The sequence below is a fragment of the Nymphaea colorata genome, chromosome 9, assembly GCF_008831285.2.
Source record: "Nymphaea colorata isolate Beijing-Zhang1983 chromosome 9, ASM883128v2, whole genome shotgun sequence".
NCBI classification, from domain to species: domain Eukaryota; kingdom Viridiplantae; phylum Streptophyta; class Magnoliopsida; order Nymphaeales; family Nymphaeaceae; genus Nymphaea; species Nymphaea colorata.
This window is the reverse complement of record NC_045146.1, coordinates 13,111,598-13,123,584: the sequence shown is the minus strand read 5'-3', so window position 1 is coordinate 13,123,584 and position 11,987 is coordinate 13,111,598. Positions and strand designations below refer to the sequence as shown.

The 11,987-nt window shown below is 38.1% G+C and overlaps 1 protein-coding gene across 1 annotated transcript; it reads right to left on the bottom strand.

Moving 5' to 3' along the window:
• Window positions 1-209: 209 nt before the first annotated feature.
• Window positions 210-11,196, bottom strand: LOC116260835 (calcium-dependent lipid-binding protein-like). The gene is made up of 9 exons (XM_031639350.2): window positions 9,487-11,196; window positions 6,494-6,735; window positions 5,667-5,685; window positions 5,325-5,530; window positions 3,405-3,514; window positions 3,202-3,300; window positions 1,651-2,101; window positions 765-907; window positions 210-368 (listed from the first exon to the last, which is right to left on the bottom strand). The coding sequence occupies exons 1-8, from the start codon at window positions 10,236-10,238 to the stop codon at window positions 819-821; spliced, it is 1,968 nt and encodes a 655-aa protein (XP_031495210.1). The 5' UTR covers window positions 10,239-11,196; the 3' UTR covers window positions 210-368; window positions 765-818.
• Window positions 11,197-11,987: the final 791 nt, after the last annotated feature.

Sequence of the window (11,987 nt, the reverse complement as noted above, 5' to 3'; positions counted from 1 at the left end):
CATATCAGAAATTAGATATCGACTTTTATAAATTATAACCACCTTACTTGTGAGTCTCTTTCTTCATTGAATACTAAACATAGGGCATTCAATTGGGAGACGGAGAAAGCCAGGGATGTTCCAACAGTTAGTTGTCAGGAACTAGCTATATGTATACGCACATCCACATGGAAACGGGCACATAAAGATCAGTAGAACAAAGAGAGACGTACAATAAATATACATTTTATATATGAACAATATTGATACATAGGGGACTACATAAAACTTGCATGTTAATCGACAGCTTCCGCGGGGAAAATTGTCCTCTACAGTTAGCGTCCACTCAATCGCAGAGTGTTCTTCCAGCAACAGCACCACCGAACCAACTGGAAGGAAAAAAAGGGAATAAAAGTGAGAGAGAGAGAGAGAGAGAGGGACAAACCGCCAAACAGGCAAACAACGGTAGACCAGCAAATTGGTTACAAAAGCTACGGACTAGGCTCTAAAACTCCAACGCCAACTTGGACATACGTCTGATGACCACTTTACTATTTTTTATCATACCAAATACTGAGGCTCGTGTTACGGTAATGACTATATAGTAATTCTTCAGCATTCACATGCTAACCAGGGACAATGAAATTAAAAATTTCAAGAAGCAGGAAATACAACAGTCTGGTTCTGTTTCCAGAACACTCCAATCCATTCATGCAATTTTCCTTAACTCCGTATCATGATTCAAAATTATAAAACATTAACGGAACCAGGGGGAAGTCGTGTACCTCAGCCTATAGATATTGAGATTTTGCTTTTAGAAAGTCCCGACATCTCCATGGTCAAGGATTAAAGATATTAGAGCCATGCACGCTAAAGGAAATCAAGAATGCAAAACTTGTGGCCACAGCAAGCCAAAATATTACTGAACCTGTTCAAGATGCATATACAACTGTATTCAGCAAAGATCAAGAGAAATTTTGCAGACAAAAGAGAGCAGAATAGAATAAAACCTGTCGTAAACCAAAAGGGAAAAATGAATGAACGAAAAAAGCAACATGACAGTTGAAAAGAACAGAAAAAAGCAAAATATTCAGAACCCTCTCCTACTTAAAACTGTTTGATTTGCAATTAAAATACCAGGAAAATAAAGTTCACGATCTTTAACAAAACACCTAGCAAGCAATAAAACATGTCCCCAGCCGGCCCAAAACATCAGCACTTCACTAGCCAGAAACAGCAGCTGCAGCGCTGTACAGACATGAAAATTACTCGTTTACGAAGAGGCAACTGTTGTGGTGTATAGGTAGAAGTTGTGTAATAAGTGCAAAATACATTTTTAATTTGATCATGAACACTTCAAGAGCCATAAAGATCCTGAAAATATTTGGAATATGAAAATGTAGTATCGACTTGTAAAGATTGCATGCTGAATTTTAGTATATTAAATCGTGTATAGTGTTGGACATTTAAATGGTCTCCATGTTTTTCAAAGTAACAAGTTTAAAAACCATGTTTTTTCAAATATATTTAGGGAATGAGATTTATGACATGACTATATGACCATTGAACCTTTTCCTAATGTAAATACGACATTTCTGAGTTCCACTAGTTAAATTTCAAGAAGTACAATCTTTTACCAGCTATAGCTATGTCCACAAGGTAACGTAATACCTGCCGAGTCATTAGGATTGCTTTCAGGGTCACTAAGAGCAACCTTGGGGCTAATAAGACCAGATGACCTTTCCATGTCTGGATCTCGCTTAGGAGCTTCCTCAGAGGGTCTTGAGTTTCCAGTCTCAGATTTTACTATTCCCTGAAATTCTTCACTCACAATCAAAGCAGATAAAACATTCATAAAAGATTCTTCCTCCACTGCAGCAGATGAACTCTTTTCCCTTGGTTCATACAGGCCTTCAGCTTCCTCATCTGAAGTTTCATCATCAGTTGTGTCACCATCCAATTCAACAACCATTCTATCATCCTCTTCATCCTCTACATATGCCTTATATGTCAGGCGAAGTAATATTTCTCCAGATGTTCCTTTACTAAAAACTCCCCAACCACCTCTCAGTGAGATAATTCTATCTGTAGGGACCGTGTCTTGAAGATGACTGAGCTCAACCTGAAACAAAGGAACTTAACTAGTCAGCAAAAGAGGAAGATTAGAACAAGCATTACAACCATGAAAGGGAGTACATGTTACCAGAGAGGGAAAATAAAAAATAAAAAAATTAAGTCATCTTCCTAAAGCATAGGCTTTGTGATAGGACTCTGGTTACATCAGAACTAAGTAGGCAATCCCCCCCTCCCCCCTCCCCCCACCCCAACTCTCCTCTTTCTCTCGTTAGCAGTATACATGAATTTTCCAGCACAGACAGTCTAACTTAAAAAATTCCCAACAAATGGTTTAACTTTTAAGTCGAAGCATGTTAAACTATAAAACAAAAGGGCCAATTATCAAAGCTTAGTAGGTTCCAATGTACATGAGGATAGGGAAGGAAATATAAGTGGATTGCTCTTGTTCTTGCACAGAAATTGACGATACCTTTGGAACATGGAATTAAATCAATAATGAAAACCATCAGAAATTGCAAATTAAGACGGATGTTTCAGCATTCCTTTTTTACTTTCATTGAGAAATAAAAATTGGATCTTCTGGTGGTGCTGAACTCAATAGTCATTGTCATGTTTCTTTTAAATGGTGTTGAATTATTTAATTTAAATTTAGCAATCCCAAAGATCATTGTTGTATTCTGATCTTGGTCCTTAGTTATTCACATCATACAAGATATACTAGGATCCTTGCTCAATTTCCCATCACCACGCTAGTGATTTCCTGGACTAATGGTCTTTGAACCATTGAAATAAAGTCATTGAGCTGAACCAAACAAGCAATGGCTCACACATTTAAATGAAAGCATTTTGCATATCTCTGCTGCTTTGTTATGTGGAAATATGGTGACAAAGAACAAGGATTCAGCATTAAACAGATTGTTATGAACATGAAGATCTATAGAAATATTTGGGAAACATAACAATATTGAGGATTGGACTCAAGGCTTTCAATATCTGAAGCTTTCTGAAAAAATTGACACTTGTAGGCTGTAGCAAGTGCAACATTAGTAAAGAGCAAACAATCAAAGGCGACCATTTCATTCCTCAGGAACAGAAAGTAGATCTCTAGAATTCACATTGTTCTTAAACATGAAATAGTGAATTTACCTCTCCAGTGCCAATGGTGTAATCTGCAAATCCAAATGAATCTTTCACTTGGATACAGAGTTGCTGTTGTCTTGGGTCATCTACAAGCATATGGAAATCCTGCAAAGAAAAGAGAAATTTGTTTAATAAGACAAATCACTAGGATATAAAGCAAACATAAAAAAACTGTTGACGGAAAGAAGTAAAATTGAAGAAAGTATCACCTGATTCCAGATTGGAGCACCTGGAGGCCCAATCACAGTGGTTTGACTATTCCTTTTACTGCAAATCACTTGATTCCCCAGTGTCAAAACAACATATGGATCTGTTTTCCCTGACAATTTTATGAAAAGTAGCTTAGTTATACATTTAGATCTTGAAAACAGAAAGAATGCTGAAGAAGCATGCAATCAATTCCAGGAATAGATGAACAAGATATTTTTGCTCCAATAGCTAATTAGCATGAACTAGCTGTCACATGGGTGTGCGTGCATGTGCAGACATGGGCATGGAGCCCTTTGAAAAAACATGCTCATACCCATATGCATGCATGCATGTAAACACACATATAAGACAAAGAGAGCCATGCACCTGTGCCCGTGTGCTGAAATTCCCACCCACGTGCAGCCAGGCACACACACATGCAATGTTCTCACAACAAGATGCTAGAAGCAGATATGTGATTAAAACGTTCTAGATAAGTTTAAAATTCTCCAAAAGTAAGAGAAGAAAAAAATCATCACGTGCTTTAGACTTTTAGATCACCTAGAACTTGGTACAAACTTCTAAGGTCTATGCCTTTTTCTGCAAAAGCACAAGCCAGAATAGATTTGTTACTAGAGAAAAAATATGTTCTGAACTGCCTTGTGAATGAGATTGTGATCATAAGCAATAATAAGGAAAAAAATGGAGAGGCTGAAAAACAACTCAAGTATTTAAAACCAAAGCCTTCTTGTGTATATTGCTACTAAAGACAAAAAAGGAAAACCACATTCATGTCAAGAGGGGAAAATATATACGTTTTGCACCACCTTGGTATGGTAGAATACTTGGGATATGAGACAGCTGACCTGATGACATCTCTTTTGGAGAAAGAGGATAAGCTTTGGTCATATAAAGACTATAAAGTCGAAAATACAGAAAGATAAAGAAAAATTTCTGGAAAAACTGATATGCTCGACCATGAGTAACCTGATACCATATTATCTTGTAATATGTGATAGCAATTCACGCATTCAACTTCCACAACCCATATGAATAGTCCGCAATAACTTTAACTATTTAAAGGTAACATATGAAAATGCACTTTTATATTGATGATGACAATGAAGAAACATATTATCCAGAGGGTGGGCACTTGGCCATCCTAACTCATTGAAAATAGAAGTTTTTATGATTAATATGCTTCCTTAATTGCCTCTAGTGCCCCTTTACATTTACAAAGTGCCCTTCAACTACTTTTTATCTCTATTTTTGTGTCACTAAGGATGAAAAAATTACCTCACACCTAATTCATGACATGTAAAAAAAAAAAAAAACTACACGTCATTTTCTTTCCTGTCAAAGAGGGCGACAATAAATGCATAGAACTGTTTTGAGTTTACATCTATTTTAAATTTTTTTTTCAAAATTATCATTTCAAGTAACTACTTTTAGCAGTAAACAGAAAATAGTTTAAGGTGATACATGTAATTTGTTGTGCATCAAATTCGTATGCATTTCGTCTTGTGGAAAAGTAAGAAAACATATGGTTGTAGCAGGGTCAAGTGCTAAAGATGAAGATCGAAGCATTACTCAATGATTACGTCCAATTTCACAAATCATCAAAAATAATACATCTGGAAAATGAGCGAGAATGAAATGTTTGTGCAATGATGTGTTAAAGTGGAAAAGTTACTTAACAAATGACTTAGAAGATTCCTTTCTTGAATCCTAATCATGTTATCATCCCATTTCACATTCTCTTCTTCCTCATGCCTTCTTCCTATTCTCTCTATTTTTTCTCCCCTTTTATTATCACTTCTCACTGTTTTGGAGTTCTATCTAAACAGTGTTAGCAGAAAAGATTACAAGAATATGCAGAAATGTCAACTAAGAATGTGACTTTCTGAAACAACATAAATATGAAAAGGGAGACCATGTACCTATAGGGACATACGCAAGTTTCTGAGCATCAACTAAAGTGACAGACAGTTCACCAGCAAAATCGCTGTTCCCATCGTGAACTTCAGCAGCCCTGAAATCCTCAGGGAAAAGACCAACAGTTTCCCCTTTCTCAAAATCAAGGACAATCTTCTTGGGACGGACAAACAGCCGAGGTAAATCTTCTGTCAGCAGTTTCGTCAAGAACCTAGATCAGAAAAAGGCAATTTAAATAAGACCAAGCAAACCCCGAATTAATTCAATATGAAAATAAATTAAACTATTATAAGAAGTTAATACTGTTGCTAGAACTCCAGTATGTGACAGGAAACAAGTGGACTTACATTGAGATCACTGGAATAGCTGATTGACACATCGCCCATTGCATGCACAAAACAGCCAAACATGTCAGCAAATTCTCAATCTAATTCAAAACATTTAACCACCAACTAAGACAAAAGAAAAATCTTAGGATAATAAGGTCAGCGGTTGATATAGATTAAGGTTGCACCCTGCAAGTTAGAAAACCAAAACCTAGTGGAGCAACTTTCCTTGATGATTTGGAACCTAGACTATGAAGCATCCATTCCAACAATGAAGTATGTCACTGTGGCAGCTGTCAAGGTCCACTCACATCTATCCAAATCTTGCATTCTACCAAGCTCCTATACCTTCACTAACTATTAGGACTTGTTCATTAGAATGTGTACATCATATGGTATATACTATATACGGATATGCAAATAGAAGTGCATGTACGTATGTATACTGTGCACTACATAGTTATATGTCAGTATATACACATACATCAAAGTGTATGCATGCACATATACTGCATACTGTGTAGTTAAAGAAAGTGTGTGTGCAGTGTGCATATACATATATATGTGTGTGTGTTTGATCATGAAAAGTTTTTTCCTTTGTTCTCCTTCCCCTTTTTTGCCTGAAGTTCTAAAACCTAAACTGGAAGGTCAGAGGAGCTTCGACATTTATTCCTAAGTTCCATTTTCAGAATATTTTTAACTTCAGATCACTATACCAAGTGATATATAGGCCACCTATATTGATATTTTCATAGCCTATCTCACATGTTCTTGCCCAAAAATTACACGACAGATATGAAATGTTTCTTGAACATTGTACGAAGTGAAGCCCTAGAACTTAAACTCACCCATCAAATTAAACAAACGAAATGGTGCCAGCTCAAACTTGATTTTTGGCAGTGAAACAAACGCCCATGACACAGCTCCTACCCAAGGTTCTGATGGTATTAATCTTAGCTTCACCCAGAGCTCCCCATCAATGTCAAAATGTCGAATGCCAACTGGCACAACTACAGGGATGAAGCCAAACTTTAAGGTAAGCAGTAGTAACATACGAGCTCCTCCAGTATAACGAAGGCCAATCTGATACCTGAGTATCACAATGAAAAAAAGCAGGAATTAAGAGAAGAGACATGAATCTTCTATTAGTGAACTAAAAGTTTAAATCTTCAAACATAGATCAAGTGCAGAAGCAGTGCTTTTAAAGTAGCTAATAATCATAGCAAAAGTGATGGCAAATACAACAACAATGTTGGTTCATCTTATATACCGGATATGTGGCTCACTCCTTGCTTTTCTCTTTCCAACAAAATTACCAATTTAGCTTTCAGACATATCATGGTACAGTGGTTCCGGCTAATATGCTCACTGCATTTATGACCACATATTGGACTAAATTCATTCACAAAGACATGAAAGCTGACTTTCACTTCATGCTCATGTTTTCAGATTTTAGAAAGAAGAGTAGAATAAGGAATACAATATACACAATGAGACGGTCAGAATCATCAAACAGAAAATCACCTAAAAGATTGACTGGACATACCCAAGGGACTCCCACTTTCGTGAATGGGAATACATATGGACAATCCCAGAGAGGAAGCAAAGCCAAAAAAAGTTGAGCTACAGTATGAAGGGGAAGCCAAACAGCGTACTGGATCTCTTCTCAAAACTAACGACTAAACAATTAAACGCTATGTTGTTGAGGTGTCACATAAGTGACACTTAGTCGCTACTCCACGTGCATCGCCTCAGTCCAAGCACTTAGGCGATGCAGGTGATATTGCACCTAGGCCCATGGACTAGGTGCAACTAGTCCAGCATGCCCCTAGTCCATAGAAGTCCAAGAATCTCTCAGCAGACCTCTTAAAGTCTATTTCATAAAGATTAAATGGGTGCTGGACACTGTTGTGGTGCACATTTTTAGGTTGCGACTGTTTATATATAATATACTGTTTATATTTACATAGAAAACTTTTTGAAGTAATAATATTTAAATAGATTATGTGAGTTTCATAACCTTGTCTATAACTCATTTCATTACAGTTTGTTTATTTGTCTTTATAGTCTATAATCAATATTGACTGATAATTTAATGTCATAATGTTTATATAGATTATGTTTCCTTATACAGTCTGTAACTCTGTTTGCAAGTTGTAAATTATTTGATTACAATATGCTTATTTGTCTATTTACAGTCTGTTTGTAACTCATTACAGTCTGTTCATAATTTTCAGTTTAATTTGGTAATGGAAAGCTTTCTAAAATCTTTGACGTGGGAAGTCTGATTTCTGTTTTTGAAAAGTCTGACTTATGTTTCAGGCTTTCAGCTAATGTCATGACTCGTATGATTCTTAATTATATCCTTCATCTAAAAAATTACAAATAGACTGTTTAGACTTTATATTGACTGGACTATAATCTGTATATAACTTTTTAGACCCAATTTCATTCTACTTTTAGGAGCTAGGTTCGTTTTACAGCCTTTCTTTTAGGTTTGAAACCATTATATACATTTTCTTGAAAATGATTTATGATTTTTGCTAACTGTTTATCATTTTCTTGAATCTTCAAAGCTAGAAACTTTGCATTTTGCCTTCATCAAACAAGTATAATATAAATCATATAATATAATACTGACTGCTATGGACTGTTGTCCATATCATATAAATATAACTTAATACAAGCTAATTAACAGTTTCATTATTGTACTTGTGACCTAAGTGCGCCTACAAACTTTCATAACATATATTGAAAGACAAAGGGCGTGTAACAAACCTGCAACTCTTGCTGCATGAGATGAATTTCTAAAAGAGATGTACTTAAGGTAAACTAACAACTATAATTGGAGTAGTACAGCAGTATAGATAAGGAAACTGTAACTCTTTTCACAAATACACCTACACCTAACTCCTATGTCTCTCCTGAACAATAGGCTGTAGCCTGTACATGGAAAACCTAAAAACAATCCACTTATTACAGGTAAAAGGATGGGCCCGTGATTACAGGTTCCAAATCAAATCCTTCTAACGTCACTGTACATGAACTAAAGAGTGAGAAGTCCTCGATACTCCACTTACTACAGGTAAAAGGATGGGCCCGTGATTACAGGTTCCACATCAAATCCTTCTAACGTCACTGTACATGAACTAAAGAGTGAGAAGTCCTCGATACTTTCCTTTGAGAGCTTCTGATAGCCGGGTGAAATATTTTATGTCTACATTTTTAGTTAAAAGTTGTTAGCCCCGTACAAAATTGCCATCAAATACTGAAAAACAATTCGCATGAAATATTTCATTCTACAAGACAATCCGTACGGCTTTTGTAAAATTTCAGTCAGAGCTGTGTGAGCTACCCACGAAAATTTGCACACCATACAGGATACAGCATGGAATGTTTCAGCAGTTAAACATTTCATGTTATCAAATGACGCTCTAATTACCTTCTAAAAATGGAGTGGAGAGGGTAAAATTCTTCTCCTTTCAAAGAAGGTTATTATTTATCTAGACAAACTCTGGTTCCCACCATACGGTCTTCCTCCATGGTCCATACTCATGAGAATATAAGCCGCAAGCGAGGTTTTGCAAATATTAAAAACTCCACTCCTGTAAGGAATGAAGAAAACCAGCTTCCCTGTTCGGTGTTCCAGGGTAGAAAAAGAAAAAAACAGATCTGCCTAGTGGCACGTGACTGTTCTTAACATTAATGCAAAAAAATGATGAATAAATGGCATCCTTCAACGCTAGTTCATGTAACATTTTTTCTTTTTGCTATGCCCTCTTATTAAAAGGAAGAAGATATTCACAAGCAACTCAAGAGTCAAGCTCTTAGAAGCACTTACTGTAAGTCGTTAGCACGGCGGGAGGTCCTGCGCTCGACGTTCCTGACTGACAATGGCTCCTCGCCTAAAGAAAATTGTTTAATCTCAACTCGCTGAACGTAACCAGGCTTGTTGAGGTCATCGATAACAGGTTGAAGCAATCCGATGATCCAATTCTCAATCCCATTGCGGTACACCTTCCACAGTTTCCCCAGCACCATATTCACCCATTCGACTGACTCCTTCCTCTGGAGGTCCTTCTCCAGGAACAACGAGAAACTAGTGGGGACTTGAGGCCATATACCCGACCTTGAATCACGAGTCCACTTGTTCCTCTTCCCAGACGTCAAGAGCTTGTCAAACATAACCCCGACGAAAAAGAAGAAGACGAACATCCCGGCCACCCTCCCATTGACTGGCGGCGGAGGTATGGGTTTAATTACACCAACTTGGGACCTCAACTTCTCTACTATAGGGTCTTCCCTGAAACTACTGAAATCCGACACAAGCTCCAATTCATCAGACAGGCGTTTGACGATCGTATACCTCTGGGCGTCGGAGATTCTCTCCGCGAATTCATAACTCAGGCCAGGGCTGCTCTTATTCAGGCAGCGACATCTGAAGTCACGACCAAGACCAAGGGGCGCAACCGTAGGGCTTCGTCTAGATCTACATTTCCGTTCCCCCCTTCTGTTAACACCGGCGAATGGAAGTGAAGCGGTCAATAAATGGGATGAAGTCCAGGCGGAGGAAGATTGTTCCAAGAACAACATTTAATATCGGGTATTCAGTAGCCCTGGTTTGAAAGAGGGCTATAGGATTGGCATCACATTCACTAGTAAACATGACATCAAATCAAGAGGACGATACTTCGGTTTCCCGAACTCCAATCTACGTCATCAATGTCAGAAAACTAAATCGAGAACCAGAATGACCGGACCGGATAAAAACCTAACGAGCAGCACTACGAAGAAACGGAAGAATTCACGCGGGAACCTCGGATATGGTCCGACAATGTCAAGAAAAATTGAATTACATCGATTCCGAGGAAGGACAACCCAAACTCAACAAAGAACAGCAAATGCTAAAAGAAGACACGGACGGCCTTACTTGAGAACAGGATCGGTTCAATAGAGCCGAAATTGGACGAAAATCCCGACTGAAACTGCAGATAGCCCAAACTCAAACAAACGACGACACCCGATAGAAAACCGAAACCAAAGGGAACCCGACCGGAACGACGCAAATCAGGGGTAGGCTCGCGAACACGAAATTACGGGAAATCCAATTGAGAGCTCCAACTGCAACTCAAATGCAGACGGAGAAGCAACAGAAACGGAACGGGAAGTTTACGATTCCAGAGAATACCAAATGAAGACGGTATCCGACAGCAAACGACAGAGAGTTGAGAGAGAGAGTGCAATTTATCAGCAGGGAGAGGGAAGGGAGACGGAGGGCTGATGTTACAATAGAAGTAGAAGAGGAAGAAGAAGAAGGCGGAGGGTGGGAACACGCTTTCCCCAGTGTGGGGAAAAGACGGAGGCGGTCGAGGGAAAAGAAAAAGAGAGGGATTGAAGATTCCAATTCCAATTTCCAGGCGGCAAGCGACGGAGAGGAAAATTGCGGGAGGGAGGAGGACGTGGACGCCTTCGCTTTTTGGTTTTCCCCCCACCACTACCACTAGACCTTTCCCTTTCTCTTCCTCTCTTGCCTGGCGAGGTCTTGGCCACCTACCCGGTGCGGAGGAGGATAGCGGGGAAGATCGCCTCCGCCCTCCCATTGGCCGGCGGTGGGACCCCCAACCCCTTCCGCCCTTGCTAAAACGTGGTCAAGCGCATGTCAGCCCTGATACGCGTGGGCCCCATCGCTCCCTGCCACTTGGACGGCCGAGAATGCTTGCAAAATTTGAATGAATAACAAAAACGCTGCTGGAGTTTTAAAATTTAACAAACAGAGAAATTCTCGATGAAAGCATTATATGGGAAACTCTTGCTCTAACGGATGATGATATTTTTGTTTCGAGTATTCTTCGTTGGATGATATGAAAAATTAATGTTTTGGCGATTTTTGTTTTGAGAGACGTCGAGTGCCTAATTCTTGGTTGCCCAAATGTTAAATAATTGTTTGTAAATTTTTATGACAATCTTAAAAATAAGTCAAAAAAATATATTATTAGATATCATTTGTATTGTAATTTGGAATTTATACGCAAGCTTAGGTTAAGGGGATGCTTAATCGTGTAAAATTCAATCTTTTGAATAATTTAGTCGTGTACTAATGACAGGAGTGATCGGACGTCCTTGACACTTTTTAAATGTGGAAAAGAAGTCACATGGCCTTGCACTTAACCTTAGCCCACCAACTTTGATCCCAAAGGTTATAGGTACCCTGAAAATTTTGCAAATTCGAATATCAATCAAAATTTCGAAATTGTCTGATAATTAATCGTACTGATTTTCATTAAATCATTAAAAAAAAAAAGATTGAATGTCACTATATGATGATCAAACGAATTAAAAACA